Source organism: Tyto alba, unplaced genomic scaffold (assembly GCF_018691265.1).
Source record: "Tyto alba isolate M040663 unplaced genomic scaffold, T.alba_DEE_v4.0 Super-Scaffold_30, whole genome shotgun sequence".
Taxonomy (NCBI): Eukaryota; Metazoa; Chordata; class Aves; order Strigiformes; family Tytonidae; genus Tyto; species Tyto alba.
In genome coordinates, this window is record NW_024881305.1 from 6,632,190 (window position 1) to 6,654,286 (window position 22,097).

General features: G+C 42.6%; 1 protein-coding gene across 5 annotated transcripts in view; it reads right to left on the bottom strand.

Moving 5' to 3' along the window:
- Positions 1 to 1,369: 1,369 nt before the first annotated feature.
- Positions 1,370 to 22,097, bottom strand: part of KCND3 (potassium voltage-gated channel subfamily D member 3) — a 131,546-nt gene continuing 110,818 nt past the window's right edge. For 4 of the 5 annotated variants that reach the window (XM_042799902.1, XM_033009494.2, XM_033009492.2 and 1 more), the window contains exons 4-8: positions 20,564 to 20,665; positions 13,633 to 13,725; positions 10,874 to 10,930; positions 9,639 to 9,886; positions 1,370 to 7,693 (exon numbers count right to left, since the gene is read on the bottom strand). In XM_042799902.1, coding sequence (XP_042655836.1) covers positions 7,489 to 7,693; positions 9,639 to 9,886; positions 10,874 to 10,930; positions 13,633 to 13,725; positions 20,564 to 20,665 — 705 coding nt within the window. In that variant the 3' untranslated portion in view covers positions 1,370 to 7,488. The remainder of the gene's footprint in view (positions 7,694 to 9,638; positions 9,887 to 10,873; positions 10,931 to 13,632; positions 13,726 to 20,563; positions 20,666 to 22,097) is intronic. The other variant, XM_033009495.2, reaches the window with a different exon arrangement.

The following is a 22,097-nucleotide window of genomic DNA, read 5'->3' on the forward strand; positions in this document are numbered from 1 at the left end:
TTTGTATGTAGCTGTCCTGAAGCAGAAAAAGATGGCAGTACTGGCTGCCATAGGGTATTGACCCTAGGTTGACTCTACACTAGATTTGAAACTTCATCCTCTAGCTTTAGTATGTTTGGGATCGTGAGACAGATTTCTTCAGCTAGTTTCTTTGATTTCTCAAAGATCACCAGAGCAGGTGTAGTCTGGTTGGTGGTTTGGGTTTGTTTTTTTTTCTCTTGAGCCAGAGTAAGGCTGGAATTTTCTTTGTAAAAGCACTGCTTCCTATTCTTACTATGAACTGTACTTCCAAGGAGAGCTGCTTCTTTAATTTGGTGAAATTGATGTCTTTAGGGATGCTTGGCTGCTCACCTTAAGCAACTTTCAAATTAATTTTGAGAAACTCAGTATGTTTTCACTCAGTTTACATAAATCACTTGCTGCCTGAGCATTCCTAATGTTCTTGCAAAATTACCTGTGCAAATCCCACCATATCCCTGGCAGCGCTTTTTTTGTGGAGTGGTGGGTATAGATTTTATACCACGCAATTCAGACTCTCTTCATTGTGCAGGAGAATTGCAGGATTGATTTAGCTCGTGAGTGGCATGGAGATTTAGCACAAGATGGGGAAGCCAGGACGCTGTCCTGCAGTGGGTTGGTTTGTGATTTTCCTGCAGCTGGGGCAGTGGTGGCCCCTCGTGGGTGTCAGCCTTTACTGCAAGAGAGAAAACTGGTACGTAAGCTGTTCTGCTCTAACTCGGTGGGTGTTAGAGGTCACATAATAAGTAATTTAAATTTCTGCTTAAAGAATTTTGAAAATTTTAAATAATGCCTCTAAGTGGCACTTTCTGGTATATCTCATCCTGACAATGAGATCAGCTGTACTGCGGTTGAAACAAGCTGACCCTATCTGCAATATAGAACACAAGGCCTTTGCCTAAAGGGAATTGCCAAGATGAGATTGCCTTTTAAAAGAAAGGCATAAGATGTGCTTTTAAAATATAATAAATATCTCATTAGGAGAAGTATTTCTCTTTCTGTACTATTTTTCCTGCCTTATTCCCTTTGTGTCACAAATTACCCCAGGGAGGGGGTTTGCCTAGGTTTTGTCTGCATAGTTTGGAAAGGCCAAGACTATATATTTTATTTCCAACATGAATTCTGTTGCAACTCTTAATGTTCAAGAGGAGGATACTGTAGGAGATGAACTAGGTGTCTGCATTATTGCTCTCCTATAACATCTCAGACATCTTGCTGTTTTCACTAATGGCTGCTTAAGTAAGTGTTACTAGTATTTAAATGCAATTTGAGTCACTAGACCAACACCCAAAGTTCTCCAAAAGAACCTCCCAGAATTTTTTTAGAAGAAATCTACAGCATCATCTTGGTATTTGTGGCACATACTCTGTTTAATCCAGATTGGATACATCAGGTACAGCAGTGGCACAAGACTCAATACTGTAAATGATATACAAGTTTCAACATATGCACTACAATTCCAAAAGAAGACAACAGGAAACTTGGTTCTTCTAGAAAGTTGTTCTCAATTGAAGCTACCTGCAGTTGTATACAGTACATTTTGTATCTGTCCTCTGATGTTTGTAAGCAAAGCCCATTTATAGTACGAAAATAGAAAATAATAAGGTTAAGAGCTTCTCATAACAGAAAACTTCTAAAGAAAACACCATTGCATTGGAGTGCCTTACCGATTTATCAAAAATATACCATCACACGCATTTTGTAAGATACTTCATTGGTCCGAGGAGCCAGTGGGAGCTCCCAGTCAGAGTTGCAACAGAACAGAGAAGAGCGTTCGGTACGGTTGTTAACTTCTCACCCATACAGCTGTGTAACCTCTGTGACTAGCACTAGTTTAAATCAAAATGAAAAGAAACACGTGCACATACATACACACAAAGTAACAGATTATTGACTGAGAACAAAACTACAGAAGGAATTTTCACAAGCTCTTTGTCATCTGGTCTTTTGACTGTTCCACCTGAAGTTTTTCTGGCACAGTTTTTTGCATCCTGAACCTAAGTAGCAGTACTCTGCTGGTATGCTTTCTCCAGAATTCTCTATGGTATTTTGTGGATGTTCATGAATTGAGCTTTGGTTATTGAAAGAGGAGATAGTAAATTCTATACAGCTTGGATAACTGGCAAAGAGAGGTGAACTGACTTCTTCGAGGTCACTCAGTGATTCATCAAGACAATCAGGAGTAGAACATAGGTTCCTGATGCTAAGTCTTCTAGGTCTAATCAGTGTGCACACTGCCTTCTGTTTGCTCATAAAATTTTAGAAAGATAAAACCATTATGAAGAGCGTTCATGGCATCATTAAATGTGAAGTTCGAAAACTTGAGCTCTGAAGTCATACATCTAGTGCAGTTGCTTAGTGTTGGAGAAAAATAAGTGATTTTTCTTTTTTTAATTATTTAAGATAGATTTATAAATGATGCAGAAGAGGTATATTATAGATCTAACTTTAAAAGCAGAATAAAGTCTTCAGTTCAAAGCTGCTGATAGTTGCAAGCCATCCATGAATGCTGACTTTGTAACTGCCATAGTCTGATTAAGTACGATTTTTAATTTACTGCATTTGCTTTATAATACATGTAAGATACAACACATTTACATCCTCTTTACTTAAAAGCGCAAAATATTTGAAGAAACATTGCTTTCTTTAGCTGGTATGAGTCTGATTTTCATGCGCACACCTTAAGATGTCTAAACTAGAATGCTAAGTGCTGGTTTGCAGTACAAGTATATTATCAACTGTTTCAGGTTAAACAGGTAGCATTGATTTAAATTTAGTGTTTCTGGCCAACTGTAAAATAGGATGTATTTTGAACTTCCTGTTAACTTCATTCCACCCTAAAGCCATGTGTGTTACTTAGTTTACCTTTTCCCCAGTTCACTTCTAACAATGATAATTATTTGACAGACAGAAGTAGTCTCTGGAATAAGAATTTGCTGTAGAAAGTTCTATAATCCTTTTAGGCTTCTAGGCAGCTAACTTACGGTGTGGAAAGGAGAATAATTTAACATAGTGCGAAGTTGTATAATGGCAGCGAGAGACAAAAAAAATAAGGAAAGAATTATGGCTGAACAGCAGGGGGAAAATTATTGACATTGAGATCTATTAGTCTGGCATAAGGTCTCCCGGGAAGCGGTGGGAGTCCTTTCCTTGGGGAATTTTAAATCTAATCTAGAGAAAGCAATGCAATATATTGCGGTGAAGGATCTTGTGCTAGCAGAGGATGGATCACAGTGTTTAATGATGGAATTTTTATGTATCAAGGTGTTTTATCTGTGGCCTCTTCTTTATGGGTGTCTTTAAGATTTTTAAGGAAAAGGGAAGTAAAAGGTGGATTTTAGGAAGAGTAGATAGAAGTCAAAGCCTAAATGTGAAAGGTATTTTTCATCATTCTTTGCCAATTGGGTGTGATTCCTTCTATTAGCAGCCCAATGCCAGATGAGAAGAGAGTAAATCTATTAATAGAATATGCTGAGAATCTGTGAAAATATTTTTCCCTCAGAAAAGGCTTTGGGCAGGAATGAAAATGCTCAGAAAAGTTGTTGCTCCTTTGATATTTTTAATATTGCTTTATGAAAGACTGAAAAAAGAATCCCCTTCCACATGCTTTTTGTACAAACAATCCATGTTTATCTTTTTAAATGAACTTTTCTAAAATTGTAAAAAGTCGTGAGGAATTACAGGGTGGGGAAGGCTTTTGAGATGAGCTGCCGACATACTATTGACATTTTGTTGAGCAGTCTTGCTAATCAGGCTGTTTTGTACCACCTGCCTTTCAGAAAGGTATCAGGACTAGAACCTACCTATGTTTCTGGATGCTTCTCTTCCTGGAGGTAGCCCACACCTGAAGAAGCCCCTTCCATATGCACCGGGAGTGACCAGGCTTGCAGGGGTATGTGCTGGTTTTGTGTCCGTGTCGGTGGGTGTGGGTGGCCCTGGGGAAAGGGAGAGGGATGCTGGTAAGTCAGGGCAGTACTGGGGACCACTGGAGAGAATGGTCCAAATCCTTCAGTTGAAGTTCTGGCCTAAGAATGTTCGGCAGCATCTTGGCCTTATCTCAGCAGTGGTTTATAAGTTGCTATTTAAAGGTTATAAAGAGCCTTGCAGTTCAGTAAACCTAATTGCCTCCCTTTATTGAAGGAATAAGTGGCTGTAGTGCAGTTCCCGTGCTCTTCTGTGCAAATGCTTTCCCTTCCCTGCGTCTCGTTTGAAGGATGCTATGTTATGCTCTACTGGCCACCGATACGATGACGATAGAGCCCTGTCTTTGCTGTTTCTGTGGATGCACAGTGCTCTCGCAACGGGGACGTAGCTGTGTTGGGCAATCCAGGGAGGTTTTGTACGAGCATATTTTCAAGTGCTTTCAGAAGCATTACTCAGTCTACTTCAAATCAGTGTATAAAGGGAGCTAATGACTCCATTAAAAATATTTTTAGCCCTGTTCCTCTAGGCTCAGACTTCCTTAATTTTGTCTGTCTTTATCCTTTGAAAGTCTGTGCTGAGGTACTGTGAGGGGCAGCACCTGCTAAGTTAATGGTAGAAGAGGCAAGCCACGTATTTTTGAGCAAGGATAATGATGATTCCTCTTCCGTGGAAGAGAGCAGAGGCCATGGCTGCCTTGACGATCTGAGCCCAAGCAGCCAGCCAGAAACCCCAAGGGCCAACTTTCCTTTTACTTTTTTTTTTTTCTCTCTTTTTTTTTTTTTTTAAGTTTTGATTGATAGCAATTAAATACACCAATAGTGCTTTAGACGAGGGCTGCCATGATTGCTATTTACAGATAAAGAAATCGGTGCAGAGAGATGAAGTGGTTTGTTTACCACTCCACAGTAGATCTCAGGAATAAGAAAAGCAGCACCGGGAATCCATGTTGAGTTCCTGACTTGTCGTAGTCATTTACTCCTGCACACTGGAAGGAACATTGTACCCTGTCAGCATGGTCGCACTTAACCCTCATTCTGTGCCAGTGTAAATGAAGTTGCAAGGTGGTAGGTGGTGGAGAGCAAGGCCTCTGATCTACAAGGGTGAGGGTGTTCAGATGGGGAGCAGGTGATGACAAATAACAAAATTAAAGCAAAGAAAGATTAGAGTAAAACATCAAGAAAAACTCAGTAATGTTAAGATTAACCGCAGTATAATCTCCTACAGGAAGCAGCAAAGGCAGAGCATTTTAATCATTTAAAACAGGACTAAACATAGTTTTGGGTAACATATTACAGCACTGGAATAAATGACTATAAGCTGGTGCAGCTACTGAAGGCTTAGCCATAGCCCTAATATTCCTAGAACGTCGTAGGCTTCTAAGGAGGGTATTGAGTTAACGCATCGGCCGCCTGAGTCCACTCTACAGACTAATAGGTTAGGAGTGCTACCAAAGCTGATTGCTAGCTCATATGTTTAAGTCAGCATGTAGGTCTATTTATCTATCTATACATGTATGTGTCTGTATTTATTTATATGTGTATGTGTGTATATGTGTATATAAATATTACAACAGGATAGATTATGACAGATGTTAAAAAGAAGTCATCCCTTTGCTGAATCAGCTTCACACATGCTTTGAGTAGTTCTTTTAACTCTAATGTTGGTGAAATCACTGCTCAGAAACAGACCACTTGAAATGTTGCCTTATTATCTACAAGCTGTTGGGGGCGAGGTGCGTCGCCGTTCCTGGGTGTGTGTAGGGCCCCCTGAAGAGGCGTTTGTGCATGACCACAGTAATTAGCCAAATAGTACGACAAGTGAAAAGGTGGGTGACGTTGGTCTTCACTCTGCCCTTCAGGGATGACACCTATTATGAAAAGGGGACTTGAGAAAGGCAGAATGAAAGACAAAAGTTACTCTTCTTAGTGGTGGTGGTGGTGGGAAGTTAGCTGTGTTTCGGGACCATGTATTTCCTTACACTAAATCATTCCTAGAAAGATCTCAGAACGAGGTGCTAGGACTGACCACAGCTTAGTTGAGAAGTATTAGCTTCTTGGCAGTACCACACAGTGTTACTTCAGTTTTTGGTTGACTAGAAGTGTGTGACTTTTCCCAAACTAAGTGTAAAACCGCAAAAAGAAAATGTTGTCTGTACCACACTTTATCGAACGTTTGCCAGACTCCAGTACTGCTCCCCCTTCTCAAGTGGATGCATGCTGTAGATCCTGTGCTGCGACTGGAGAACTAAAATTGCTAACCTAGTCTACCTCCAAAATCAGTGCAACCCAGAACCCATTGATGGGACAACTGGAGCCCTAAGACTGTGAAAAAGCCAAACACCTCTCTGTCCATGCAAGATATTTGGCTCTGGGGTTAATTATTATCAAGTATAGATCCAGACGTTATTTGGCTACTATTTACAATGGGTTGTATGTCCAGTGCTAGCAAAGAAATTTATATAAAGAAAACAAAAATTAAAAAGCATGGGCATACATTACAAGAAACCTCTGTTAGACTTGTGAATGCTTGATGCAGTTGAGTTCAGTGCTTTCTCATTCTTTGCCATTTGTGTGTACAATAGTAAAAAAGAATCCTACCTTTTTTTTTTTCCTTTTTAAAAATACAGAACTGATAGTCTAGTCACACTCTTACAAGTAAGTGATAACAAAAATAGAAAGCAGATACCCATGTGGGACTAAAACTCTACTAAAGCCTTTTTTTTTTTTTTCCACAAATATGTTTTCACAGACAATAATTAGCAGACAAACACACTGTTTGCAATTGCACTGTATTGACTTAAAAGGCGGATACAAAATTGTCTAAATAAAGAATGCCATCCAGGGTGAAAGAATTGTGTGTGTGTGTGTGCGTGTGCACGTATGTGCTGACACATGCTTCTATTTTCCTACTGTGCACCCAATCACGGAAACATGCTTTGCCCTTTGTAATTCAGTGTTGCTCTGATGTGGTTCTGCTGTACACTCGCACGCACACACACAGAGGAATGGAAATAGATTTCTGTGACAGGTGGCTTCTTTGTCTAAATCTTTTTCTATAAAAGAAAAAAAATGTGAAATTTTGGTTGGTTTAAAGGTTCTGCTCCATGAAGAAAAAAAATTCACAAAATCCATTGTTTTTCACCTTTTCAGTCATTTCCTCATGAATAAATATTATCCATTAAAAACCTTTAAAAAGGTGCTGCGATACACAGTGTTGTATTTCCGTTTTCTTTATTGACTCTCTTGTTGCCATGATGATTCTTTCCCTCCAGCCTCTGCAGGTGGTTTTTGCCCTGTACCATGGCACAACACACTCTCCATGCAGGCTTTTCCTTTAACCAGCCTCCTCTTCCCTTCCCTAACCCTTCCTCAGTCCACAGCATGAACGCGAGTCTGAAGAAAGCTGCCTCGTTAGGTCTCCGTTGCTAATTTGATGACAAAATGTCAGGTTGGTCCGTCCAGGCACAATTTGCAGCAAGAAAGGAACATGGAGGTGTGCAGGGAGGGGGGCACTGGTCTTCCAGCCTCCTTCTGTGCATGAGACGTCTTACAAGGCAGAGACCTTGACGATGTTGCTCGTGGTGGTGGTGGAAATGTTCGTGGAGTGGCCGGGGCTGCTGGGCGGGGGCCGACTCTCGCCTTCGGGCGTGAGCGCTGGCGGCGTGGGGATGCTGATGATGGCTGTCGTTATCTGGGCAGTTTTGCAGTTCGGTCTCAGCCCATCATCTGGTTTCATGTTGAGACTGGAACGACTAGAAAACAAATTTAGTGTTTGGCGCTTTTTTAAAAAACAGACAGTAGAAAGGATGGGAACGGTAGTTGTTCTTAATCAGTATCTTATTCCTCTGAACTAAGGGCACCAAAATATTCAGAAGACTCCACTTAAGTGGTCCCCCCAGTTCCTACAAGGCATCATTTATTTCTACCCAGATTACACTAAGCTTTTTTTAATATTCCCCCTGGCTAGGATACAGCTTTTCACAGGGCAAATCCCATGTTTCCATTTCATTCTTGCATAATTCTAGTTTAATTAAGAGGACATTAAGTATGCTGTCCTGTGTACTGCATCTTTTCAGAGCACAGGTAGTCCTTTCTGAAAAAGAGATGTTGTCTTCCTTGCATTTCAAATGCCTCTTTCAAATTCACTGTCCCTTGATCTTTTCTGTTCTTTCATCTCTCTGCAGTAGTTCCAAGGATCTGGCAGCTGGGAGCATTCTTATTAGATCTGCATCAATTGCATCCTATAATTAATTACAGAGGGAAAATGATAGGTTGATTTCTGTGCATCTGCACAGCTACAGGAGTCTGCTATTACCAGCCCAACTTGTTCATTTTAAACACAAGGCCTGTCCTTTCTAAAATCTAAAGCTCCCGGTTGGAAAGCTATTGCTGTTTTTATCTCAGAGTGACTCACCAAGAGGATGTTTCTTGATCGCTCAAGCATCCCAAGAACACGGCAGAACCCATTCTGCTCCCTGGTTGCCTCAGTCACAAGCTGAGAGTGGGGCAGTCTTAGGGACTGGGTGGTTCTGCCAGTGGTAACCAGTACACCCAGTTAGTTGCATTCCACATGAAAAACAAGTTCAAAGCTTTTTTTCTCTCTCCATTCTTACACAGTTTGGTAAGCAAGTGAAATAACGAACAGTGTTGACATTTAAAATATCACTGGCATCTGATTTAGCACCCACTGAAACAGGCAGAACAGTTGACATTCCCTTGAATTACTGTTTCAGGTGCTGGTTTAAACTATTGTCATCTCGAAACTGCAATAGCTGGAGACTTGTTCTGTGCTTATTCAGTCGTAATTCATTCTCTGAAATGCCCTTCTGACTTCACCCTGGCACAAAGTAATCTCTTGCTGCCCTAAAGGCAGCTTCGTTTCGGTTTATAGATCCCTTTGATAGGAGTGGGGAGAAGAAGAATGGTAAGTTCAAAACCAGCCCAGTGTGCAAGAAGCTTAATGGGCTGAGGGGGATTTAGAAAGTAATTTAATATTTGCAAGAAAGATACAGTGAATAAATCATTTTTTCTGGCCAGTTATGTATAAAATGCAAATTTCAAATTTTTCTATTAAGAGACACTTCTTCGCCTGTGTCACTAATGGCTTTTTAGGTGAGAGCTACTCAGGCACCATGGTGAAATTCCCCCTTATTGTTTCTCAGTGATGCTTGATGCTTACAGTTGCGATTTAGATTTTTGGACAATGAAAATCAGTGAAGTGAGTGTCCCTGGTGGACCCTGTCAGCGTGTACAGTTCTCTAACAGCTTTTGCTGACATACACTGATTAGCCAGTTGTCTTTGCCTGCTCCCAGCAAAGGCTTGGAAGTACTGGGCTATCTGGGAGGTGGGCTGTGAAGTGGTCCTGTGCCAGCTGTGGTGAGTGGCTCACAGCTGGGTACTGCTGGCTCCTGCACGTGTGATTAGCACTTCAGAGGCAGGTGTCAGCTGGAATTCATTCTTCTAGGTCCAGCCTGGCCAGGGAAGAGCTTCACTAGAGCCTGGCTTTGACCTGGTTCTTCCTGGAGCAGCTAGGAGCCACTTTCATCGGGTTGTCATTAGAAGGAGGGAAACAAAGATGCTCCCAGCACTAGACCCCCCTTCCTGGCTGGAGAAGAGGCCTGCAAGAGCGTCCAGTTGGATAATGCACTTCAGAGGTTTGCATGCAGTAGTTGGCAGCAAGAGCCTACTTACTGTACCTTGTTGTAAGCGAGGGCTGCTCACTGCACTGGATGTGGATGGTGCTGAGCTCCTGCATGCTCCGGAGGCGGGTGGCTGGCACGCTGGAGTTGGGAAGGTGAGTGGTCTTCTTGTTCCGGCGAGAGCAGCAGGAGGTGGTCAGGCCGTGGTGACTGGACAAGGAGGGGCTCCGAGAAGAAGGGTAGTTTTGCATTGAGCTCTCCATGCAGTTCTGCTCAAACAGTTGCTCGTCTATGAACTCATGGTTCTGGCAGGGGAAAAAACAGCGCCGTTACTCTCTGGTGACACCAGCAGCTTTGGCCCAGCAGCAGTTTGTTTTCAACGGCACCTTTTGCTGGGTCGGTGGGGTGTGGCAGCCCCTTGTCTGTGTAAGATGCTCTCTGCCTTTGTGCTTGAAAGTACTTGCGCTAGGCAGATCTTAAAAGAAATGACTCTGCCCTTTCACTAATCCAACCAAGAGAAGATTTTGCTCTCCTGTATCAGCAGGGGAATAAGAGAAGCTGTTGCAGTGACCAAAGCATGATCATCTGTCAACACTGCCTTGCTTATGTAGCCTGGGATGGGTAATATATTGTGTCGGAATTTCCTTTCATTTTCGTGTCTGGGCTCCAAAAGTGGCTTCAAAAAGTCTGCAATGCTACATGATTATGATACCCAGGAGGAGAATCATGCTCCTTTTTCTTTGTGCCTGGGGACAGGGTTGTATTTTAGTTGGATGACCATGTTGACATACAGCTTAACTGCGGGGTGTTACTTGTGTTGGCTATTGGGTTCAATGCGTACCTGCAATTCATTGGGTGCTATTAGCTGAGTGGGAATAGATATGGCAGGTGAGAGCGGGAAATGTATAGGGGAAGGAAATTCAGAAAGCTGAATCTGTAAAGAGTTTTTGTGCTAAGGAACAAGAAATCCTGAAAGAAAGAACTCTTATGTGTGTATAATAACTATAATAACTACAGATAGTAAATAACTACACCCAAGTAGTTCTGGTAAACATACTATATCCAGGCCCTGTCAGCGTCAGAAAGGATGGGAAACAAAAGCAACCATGGTGAAGGCAGCCATTGGTTTTCATTGAAACAGCTAACAACTCTCACAGGAGACAAGAGCACCGGAGAGCCAGAGAGCCACGTGCACAAACTCCCAAGGACAAGACCAGGAACGAGAAAGGCAGCAAACACTCTCCAGACACGTCACAGACCATAGAGAAAACATTGAATTAAAAAGGAAATACCTTGATGGTGGAAGTTCGTACAGATAACAGGGGATCATCCACAAGATAGGACAATCCCTACGGGACAACATGCCAACAAAAGATAAAAACACAATTGATTGTCCATTCTGGCATTCAGAAGTTTAGTCCCAGCATTGCATCTATTGCCTCAGCATTCCAGCCGGCTCGCTCAAGTTTGAATGGGCAACGAGACCTTCTCTTTACCAAACCTTGCCTGAATCAGACCCCTTCATTCCTTCCTTCTCACACTGAAGCTTTTTAATGTTATGTTCTTGGAAATAGAATGAAACTGGTAACAACTTTGTTACTTTGATCTTTAGAGAGGTGAAGGCAAAGGAAAACAAAGTTTCAGCTGCTGATTCACCAGTAATGAATTGGAATTGTCTTGCCATTGGGTCACCAATGGATGTGGGTTTTGATCATACTCTGTGAAAACACAGAAGAAAGGTTTGGGTTGAAGGCTTGGATTCGATGCACACAGCATTTGGAGAAAGCATGGCATGTGAACATCCACACTCAATCTGGGAGTTGGAACGAGTGGAAAAAACCTCCTTTTGTTTGAACAAACTCCATCTGTTGTGTTAATATGACAAAGTAACCCCTGTTATGGCAGCTAGAAGTACTTTAGGGTCACTTTGTCATCTGACACCAGATTTGTGAGGCCATTCAACTGTAAGGCTGTACGCTAAACACCACCACAGATACCATGACAATAAATAATGTACTTTTAGAATCCTTCTGCCTAGTTTAAGGAAAGGTGAATTGCCCATTGAAACAAGTTTGCAACCATGGTACATTCCTCATTCCATTCCTGCAACTTGGTCACAAAATGACTCTCCAGTGTTTAAAAATTCTTCTAATATGATTTAAATTTTTGTGAGGAGAAGTGTTGCGTAGTATTTTAATAGATTATGTGAACTATAAAATTCCCACATGAGCTGATTGAACTATTTTGATTGATACTTTCAGACCAGAATCCAAACTATGTGATTTGATGCAACATCATGGTAATAACTGGCTGAAAAATGTGGGGGGATAACACAAGAAATATTGTGCACATTCTGCCTCTGGGTTTTAATCAAAATTCAAAGTATCACTGTTATTGTCATCCTTTGCTGAAAAAAGCAATATTTGGAACACTTTCAAGCACTGCGACTCACTGTCTGAGTAGGCTGGCGTGCTGGAGGCAATCTAGCTTTGTCAGTGTGGTAGGCTAATCCATCCACAACTCAGGCTACGCTTTGGCCGTGTTACTTCCAGCACCCTAACCAGCTCGTTAGTAATGGAGTGACTCACGCAGCTCCCAGAGATGTCCCCCCGCTCTGTGCAGGGGTCAGAATTTCTATAAGGCTTTACAAAGTCAGGGCCTTACAAGGGCAGGCCCTGGAGACAGCATTGTCAGCTTTTGTTTGCTTCACCCAATTTGTTTTCAAATGAGAAGTATTCTTGTGAAATACGGGTCATAGTAGTGAAGGTTTCAAGCATAAAGTTCTAAACTGAAGAGTCAGATTGTGAAATATCCGCTTGTTACGTAACATCCAAAATTGCTAGAAATAAAGGGAGGATGAGTCTCATAAAATAAATTCAATCGTCATTGATACAGGAAGAATCAGTTCACTGTCCTTGCAGTGGTGACCTTTATAGCTGAATGCGATAAACCAGCTGTACTCGGCAGGTCACTCTAATTAACCAGTCATCTTCTTCCAGTGTATCGCTGAAGCCTAAGTGGTGTTATTCCAGCATAAGCCAAACTATGGAAGTGAAGGTGATTTATCTAAAAGAAAGCTCTTGCAAGTCAGAAATCAAAAGTACATTTGATGATGGATGCAGATAGAAAAAGGCATGAATATTTCAAGTGTTAACCTCTCTTCATTTTTTCTAGAATGAATCATGGTATAGATAATGTGTTCCTTTAGTGCAGAACCTTTTATATAAACCTGGAAGTGAAACATATGTATCAAATAAATATCTGAAATGTTCCAAGAGACTGCTGCATACAGAATCACTTAATAATGAAAAATAAATTTCTCACTCCCAACGCTTCACATGATGCAAAGAGAAAATTCATGTTACAGAAACTGCTTGACTGGCTTTGAGATAAATTACCTGCTCTTGTAACCAGAACTGTAGTGTGAAAGTGTATGTGCAAGCTTTAAACCCATTAAGAGAGTTCACAGGCTCTGTGCCATATAAAGGGCTAAAGGTTATTTTTATCCAGCCTGTTGGCACTGGTGACCAGGTTGTAGTTTGGAGTCACTGACAGCATATTCCTCCTCTTAAGGCAGCAGAACTGTCCTTTATTACTAATTAGCACAACTGATGGATATATATGATGTGTGACTGACAGCACAAGACAAATGCAGTTTAGTGCTCATTCAGAAGCACTGAAGGAATTAAACTCCTACACCTTGTTTATAGGATCTCCCTAACCCCATGCTGAAAAGTTACTTGCATTCAAGTGAACTAGCAACCTGCTATTGCCTTTGTGCTGGTGTAGGTGACTGTGGAGTAGCAGATGATCGTATCTTTATCCCTTTGCACAGTAATTTATTTATTTATTTTTTAAAGAAGACAATGAAATAGAAGGGCATTTAACCCATTACAGAATATTCTTGGGAGCTTGAGTGTCGGCCTAGTTTGGAGGTCTACTGAGTAGGTCTGAGGGCCACTTCAGAGCATCTGTGTGCACGTCTTCCATCCAAAGCCTGGGCCAGGCACAAAGGCTTAGTAAGATGTAAAAGGACTGTTTTGCTACTTACGGTTGTTTTTTCCAGGCAGTGCAGCAGGTGGTGATGTTGGCTTTCAATTAAGGAGGTGCCTTTAGTCATATGCTGTTCATCTTCTGTGGATCCCTGAATAGCCAGAAAAAGGAGGGGGGGGAACAAAACCCAAACCAGGTGTAAAATCATTAAAACAAATGGAGCTACCAACATTAGCTTTCACAGGGATAAAGACAACAATTTCAGTGTTGCCAGCTCTCGGATTTTTCTCATGACTCTTAGGAAGTTATCTCATTTATTTTCTTAATGATTTGGCTTGTGAACTCAGGTGAGGAACTCGGCTTTGATTCAAAACCCAGTGTGTTTCCAGCCATTTTGTAGCTGGGGAGGAAACCTGGGAAGTGCTGTTGACATATGATGTCAAGGCATAGGAACCAGAAGGCAAAGAAAAAAAATGTGTGCTGGTTTATTTTTCCAAAAAACCATTAAGACTTTTAAGCTTGACATGACCTTTGAATGCCAGCAAATGTACCCTGAACTCTAGTTTCTGCTAGGAGACAAAACGCGAGCTGTCTTGCTTTCGCTGAGCTGCAAGCCCGGCTCTGCCTGACCTGCAGGGCCGCTCGGCGCTGGAACTCGCACGTGTTATTGCCAAAGCCTCCCGGGTCACGGCTGCACACCAGATCAAAACGTGTGAACCCAGGCTTCGTGTCTGGAGTGCTGTTTGTAGAGACAGGGCTCCTGGCTTGCTCTCTCCTCTTCATGGACATCACCCCCTGTTTGCCACGCTTTGCACCGGCACTGTATTAAAGGGGGGCTGCTCTTTCCCTGCCTCCGTGCGTTTGATCCTTGGCGGGGGGGTTATAGCAGGTTCTGAGGACTGGGCTGGTGCAAACTGAAGGTGTGTAACCCCTCCTGTGGCCAAGCTCTCTCCGAAAGGCAGGGAGAAGGGAGGAACAGGCAGATCCTAGGTATGTAAGAGTCGATATATATAAATTATCCTAGTCAAGCATACTTCCAATGAAAAAGCATTGTGCAGCAGTGGTGAGGAGTTATGAAATATGGTCGCAGTTCTCTAGGAGAAGGAAGGTCCCATCTGCATTAGCTCCTTACGGCTTGTGGCTTTCACTCAGTAGGATGGCTTACTGTGATTTATGTTTTATAACAGTGTCCAGGAGTCCCGCGAGCTGAGCAGGAACCCCCTGTGCATCACTTAGCACAAAACCAGAACAAAAGCAGTCTGTTCTAAAGACCTCACGATCTAGATACTTGACTCACTGTACAGCAACACCTGTACAATTGGGGACCAGCTTTCCCCTGTGTACTCAAACAGCTGAAATGTGGCTAACAAATTTGTAAGCTAATTCAGAGAGTGGGCTGTGCTTAGAGTCAAGCAGGCAGCCTGTGCCATCTGGGAAGAGATTGGGTACAGCTGAGAGTATTTAGGCTGAAAAACGATTAAAAGGAGTGGTCCCACCTGGGAAGACATAAGAACAGTTGAGGGGGAAAAACCGCTTTTGGCGTGCCTGTGTAGGGGCTCGGCGTTAGAAAGACTGCATGCTTTTGGTGGTCTGCTCTCAGCTTCTACATCAGGTATGTGTGCACGTGGTGATTTGGGGAAGAGACTGCTCAGACTGCAGCGTTATTAGTGGTTAGGGTAAGCTACAGATCTCAGACCAGTCTCTGTGCTTTTGTTAAACTGAGGGGTTTGGTCTGCTTGAAACAGTCGAAATAGGAATGGATAAGAGGTTAGGAGCTTGAGTTCAGTATGTGTATAATGCTTAGCTCGTGCAGGAAGCTTGGCACTGAGCATTCATCAAAACAGTAGTAGGCCAATTTAGTCAACTTGGGTGTAGGGGGAGAAATCCAGTACTCCGTATTTTTGATTTCTGTACTGTATCAGTGAATCACATGCTTATGTTTCTCAAAACATAGTGTGTCACTTACCCTATGATCTGATCATCAAATACATCTCAGAAATGGAAGAAAAAGAAGCAATAGGCTTTGTTTATAGAGTTTCTGTGCTATTTGAGAGCTAGGATTATTTTTCTCACTTTCTCTGTTCTGCGGTGGCAGATTTAAGATCTGGTTGTTAAGGATGTTCTCTTGCTACTACTACTTAAGCTCCTGATCTTGAAATTCAGTGTGATTTCATGACACATTAATCTGTGTGTGTCTTTGAGGACTAGCTTTTTCAAATACAATTACTTGCATTAAAATAGCAATTAGGTGTTGTGAAATGTTTCCCTGTGCTCCATAAGTAAGGGGTGCCTGGTGTCTTCTGTAATGCCTAAATCTGAAAGTCAAAAATTGATGCACATAACTTGAATCTCTGCTTAGACACGAAACAGCAGTATCTAGCTGTTTGAAAGAGAAAATGGGTGGGATGGGAGACACAGCAGAATGTCTTGGCGGAAGTGCTAAGACACTGTCTGTTTTATCTCGAGGGGGTCAAATCCAACTCTGCTTAAAGCATTGCTTTTAAATGCACCCATGTGTTCCAGTGATTCACTGCAAATGTGTGTTCTGGATGCCATTTCCAGGATGGTTCTGTGATTCTTAAGTGAAGGAATAACTCTGTTTCTGGCAGATGCTAAAACATGGCTGAACTAGTAGGCTAAGAAAGCTGACTTACTGTACACAGAATTAATAGATTCCTATGGGAATACATCTTAGGCAGGTTATGGATTTTTTTGTTGCTGTTGTTTTGGAGGATGAACATTCCCAGAAGTATTTTTAGAAGTGGCCTACAAAAAAATCAGTTCCATTTTTCTTATTAGTAATCCTCCTGGTGTGCTAACACATCAGGCAGGTCCTGTTCGTAGCCTGCTGAGATTACTGACTCCGCTGAAGTCTGTGTTGGAATATTTCCCATGGAGGTCCTTGCAAGCCCTAAAGCAGATTTGATGCTGCACTAAAACACTGGAAAAGGAGAGAGAGAAAGAGCACATATTGCAAACCGTATCTTTTTATGAGGATTTGCTTGAGAGGAGATCTAAATGGAATCTGAAAGTACAGATAGAGCTTCCATACCTCTGGCAGAAGACCTAAGCCAATTGTTAAATTTTGGCAGCACAGCTTATTCTCTCTCTCTGCTTTCCATCACAAGGCTAGGCTTGCCGCTGATGGAAGTGGATCAAGGGATGGCAGTGACCAGGAATAAAGTGTAGCATCAGTGAGTATGACTTGTACCTTATGTTCCTTTCACTTTTTCTTCCGTCAGCTAAGTGTTTTCAGAAACAAAGAGCATGCAACCACTGAGAACATCCTAGCATGCAAATTAAGAATGTGATCTGCAGGAACTACTGCCCCAGGACAGTGAGAGTGCCAACATTGCAGAAATGCTTGGCATTTTGATAGTACTGTTGAGGAATGAGTACCTATAGAGATTGCATCAGTTGTACCTATGTTACTGCAGGCAAACAAAATCTGTGTCTTCATTAGAAGAGTCTGGCTGCAATGAAAAAGCTGGTGGGGGGGAGGAGAGGAGATGGTTTGCTTTTTGAGCTGGGATGCCAATTTTGCAAGGATTTGATGCCAGCTGCCATTCAGTTTGTTCTTGGAAGACATTCAGTGAACTGCTGGTTGCTTGGAGGGAGACTGAAACACACTGTGGTGTCAGTTCTGAAATCCAAAATACTTCCACTTTACCTCTTCTACTTAGTGCTTCAGCACGCAAAATTGGACACTGGTGAACTGAGATGAACTGGTTCAGTTGTTACTGTCCCTTCCCCTGAGAATGGCTATAACACTTATCTATGGCTAAGCAGATTCTGCTTGTGAAAAGGCGCAAGACCTCACAACCTGCTGTTCCTAGGATACACACCTCCTAGCATTTTAGCTAAAAGGGAATTTCAGCTAGCTGTACAAGGAGATTAACGCTAAGAGGATATGTAGGCTGCTGCCATGGGAAGAAGCTCACCATCCCTTGAGCACTTCTGACATAAAGCCCACTAAAAATCTCTCCAAATGAGAAGAAAATGGTCTGTGTACTTTGTGCCTACATGGCAAATGCAAAATGCCACAAATCATCGTTCTGGAGCAAGAGTCTGTATTCTTGCTAGCAGCAGAACTCCTTCCTGCTGCTGTCCTTGGACGAATCCTTTTCTTCACTTTGATGCAAGGCTACAGGCTGAAGACATGCTGTTCCCTTGAAAGATGGTGTCAGTGTATTCTTCCTGGTGCTAATGAAAGGACATTCTGGCGCATGTTCCAGAGTCTTGAACAGTCCTTATTTCCCAATTTATTAGTTTGACTGCAGAGCCACAGCCAGGACACATTCTGGGGCAGTTGTTTTCCTTGGGTGAACCCTCAAGGCGTCAGGCTGCAGGGCAATCCGCTGGGCACTTGTAAAACAATTACACATTGATCACAGTACTGTGTGATTGCCAGTGATGATATCTAGTCATGGCCGTATAGTAATTGCAGTTGGAATTACTGCTGGGTGACAAACCAGCCCTGTGGTAATCTGGCCATGTAAAGTCCATTAAAGTTAGCATGAGTCCTGGGCAAGGTATCAAAATAGGATGTGTACCTGACCAATGAAGCGGTTTGATACTAATTTGACTGACGGACATGTGTGGTACCTTGATAATATTTTGGTCCCTAATATAGAAACTACAGAAGTCACATTCCTTCATATTTTTACAGCTTAAAAAATTTGGCTGGCTAGACTATGCTGTCATTCACATTTTGTACTCTTAAGAAAAGTTTGTTCTCCTGCCATAAAATGAAAGGACATAAAACCTTGCCTTGTGGAGTTCAAACAGTAATGTATACCTTTACAACAAAGGATGTTCTGCAGTTCTGTAATTAATTAATGCCACTACCTGTGGATGGAGAGACAAGTCTCGGTTCTTAATTCAGTTATGCGGCTAGTCCTCAGGTTACTCAGAGATCATTTCCTGGTGCCTGTGCAGATGCCAGACATGGCTTTGGCAACTTTCTTGTTTTAGTAAATTATATTCCTGTATGTCACAGGTGGATGCTAATTCTTCCTTCCCCATACCCTTTGCTTTTGACTGTTTCCACAGGAAGTTCCTTAGGGTTGGGGACATTTTCTTACAAAGTATTAATACAAAAGTGAGCGATATTCAGTGCTTTTCAGAGTAGGATTTGAGGATCTTACTGGGCTGTGGGGAGTCATGTTGGCAAATAGAACTCTAAGCCTAGCAGAAAGCAAGTTTCACCCAGAAAACCTTGGGAAGACCTGCTCTAGGTGCTACTGTATATCTAAATTCAGTTATTAATGGATAAAAATAAAAAAATCCTCTAGAACCTCTTTAGAAATGTTTTTATTTTTCTTCCTGTGTCAACAGTAGCTCAGTAGCCAACAAAATGACCCTTCTTACACTTATTTTTGGGCAAGTGCCAGGAAATGAAACCATTTGGCCAAATATTTCTCTCAACCTCATGCATTTTGGACTTAAGCACTGGTGCATCAGCTGCTCTTCCATGAGTGGTCTTGGCAGGGAGTTTTGGTTGACAAGGGAAGTGAGGAGATTCTTGTTGGGATGACGGGCTGGAAGATCAAGTGCAAACTGAGTGTCCCTGCTGAGCTGCTCTGGCTTTTTTGAAAACTAGAAATCTAAAGCTCAAAAGGAAGTTTTAAATTTGCAGTCATATTTTTGATGTTCCTGGGCAATGAAATAGCAGAATCTCAGCTGAGCTGCTATCCCAGTCCTGATCTTTCCTCTGTGGGGATAAGGCTCTGGACTAGGTGTGACCTGTCTTCCTAGTCTCTTCTTGGTAAGGAAACTTTTCTTGAACTGCTCAACAGCAACATATGGTTCAAGAAACGGATTTTCTGAGTGTCGCTGCCATTTGCAGAGCAGGAGACAAGGTTAGATGTGTAGTCAGAGGGAACAAACGTGTTTTGGTGGGGAGAACAGAAACCGATCCGGGCATCCTGCCTTCCAAATCTGTACTTCATATGAAGTGTTTTTGTAGAGTCAGTTCAAAAAGCTATTCCAGTTGTAAAGGGCCAGACTGCTTTATCTCGGTCTGCACTCAGTAGCATCCCACATGCAAAATACGGTGCTGCACAATTTCCCTCTGTGTCCTGCACCCGCTGAACTTGGGTAGCAGTGGGGTCAGGTCCTTGTGAGCAGCTTTCAGAATGAGCTGAGAAGGTTTTTCAGCTTTGATTTTACAAATGCAAGGATGTATGCCAGGGAAAATAGCATACATTTGAAGGATTAGGCCCCATGTAAGGATGCATGAACAAGTGCTAGGCGGCTCTGGTGGCTCGATTTAAGCATTCTTCATCTTGCTCTTTACTCCCCACATGCACGAAAGGCTGATTTATTTGAAATGAAATCCATGAAATGTGCTAATACCTGCTCTGGTGTTGATCAGGATTAACGTAATAACCTCTTCTCATTTTCGCTGATTCTGCTGAGCAATCTGACGCACTTAAAACTTTTCTTCTCATGAATAGCTAGTATTAGCCTCCAGAGGCCTTTTTGTTAAAAATAAACCCACCACCAAACTGCCTGAAACAGGAGCTAGGGAATATTTCCCTGTCCTGTTGGGCATGATGGGATAGTCCATATTGGAGAGATACTCCTAAAAATATAAATAACTGTCTGTTGGAAGAGAGTGGATATTTATAGTATGGGCAGACCCTGGGTCATGTAAGTCACTGCAGCTCCATCGCAGGGGCATTCGAGGGAACTGTGAACCTGGGCATTGCTGGAAGGCCAGTTCCTTCCCTAGCTCGAGGAGGAGCCCACAGAAGCTTTTTCCACCCATCCAATCTTGCAGCTGGACTCCAGCTGCCCCTTCACACAGCACGTACAGCACACCAGAGCCTAATTGTAGCATAATGGCATTCCATGTGTGAGGCTGCCGCGCTGGATAACGAGCAATTAGGTGGCAATGGGGAGAGAAAGGGAGGGAGCCCAGGGAGAGGAGTGGGAGTAGGGAACTTCTCAAACTCAGTGGAAGGCGACCCTGTCCCTGCACTCACCGTCAGCTCGAGGGCTTCGTTCAGGAGGCCGTTGCGCTTGCTGTGAAGGTAAGCGTTGGAGCTGCCTGTTTTGGCCACTCGAATCCTTGCAAGCCGGGCTTTCTGTGGAGGAGGCAAACAAGCTGAAGTTAGGGCACGGGACACCGAGTGATCCATCCAGTGCTGGCAATGCCAGGAGGAAGGAAATTTCAGGTTCTCGCTCTACCTGAAAAAGTCTGGGGGTGAAATACAAGGGGGTACACAGACAGGAGAAGGTGCTGTTGAGAACAGCTAGCACGGGTCTGTCTCCGGGGGTCAGGTGAGTACACGTGTCTGAAGGACATAACCTGCCACAGCGTGTTAATGGCCTTTCTGGAGATAAGAAATGGGGTGCTGCAGATTTGTTTATCCTTTCAAAAGTTAATTTTGGGGGGTGAGATGAACAGCGACTGGAGACGCTGGTCTTGGACGTAGTGCTGGCATCGTATGACTGTACATGACCTGGTGCCCACGCTCGGCACGCGTGTTGCTGCCATGGCTCACCTTCCCTCTGACGTGCTTGGTTCTTTATCGTTCAGCCCTGTGCTCTGACACCCATGGTGTCACTTGCTCTGCTTGTGCTGCAGCTAGCCCAGTGACACCCAGTCCGCAGCGACCCTGGGATGTCCTCTGCGGTGGCAGTGCTAGTTTATATTATCAGATACCAAAATTTATAAGACTCTATACAAAAAAAAAAAAAAATGCATCTCTTGACAAGCTGACAGAAGTCACTCTGCAACAGCACAGACGTGCAACTCCTCCCATTTTTATTTATCCCTGACTGTCTTGACCTCCAGGGAGGGACAAGTTAAATGCTAAAAAGAATTCCAGAATAAGGCAAACAAGAAAAACTAATAAGGCCCTCCTCCTTTTTTGATCATAGTTTTTAGTGCTTCAGTTTTTCTTTTCAGTTGTTGCCTGCTTCTCTGTCAAGTGCTGATTTGCCTTTTTCTTTTCTACTGTTAATTTATGACTCAAACACCATTAAAAGTAAATACATGAAATAGCTGTGGCTATTAAAAAATAATTACATTGTGCTGTAGTTTAAAATTCTGCATAATCTTTTAAATAACATGGAACTCGTGATTTTCCATTCTAATTAGAGGTGCTAATGGGTATACACTGTAGGAAGAGTAAAGCCAAGAGGCAAATATCTGCAGTGGGTCCAGAGAGTGTAATAATTCCAGTAACTCTATTACTGTATGTGTGTGAGTGACTCTGGCCCTCAATTTTTGAAAGGTTTGTTTAACCTTAACAGCTGCTTCTTAAGCAGACAATTTCTCAGGCTAAAACATGTACAGGATACTAGTTTGCAGCTTTAATTGGGTGACACAGACTGACCAGTCTGAAAAATAGGTTTTCTTTTGACACCCCAGAATGGGGACATCCAAAATTGCCTTTCTTCTCTATACTTCACCTAGATTTCATTGTCCCATTTTAACGTTAAGACTCCAAGTCAGTATATGAGAGCGAAATCTCTGACAAAACTTACTCCATACTGGGGCCAAGGTATCTG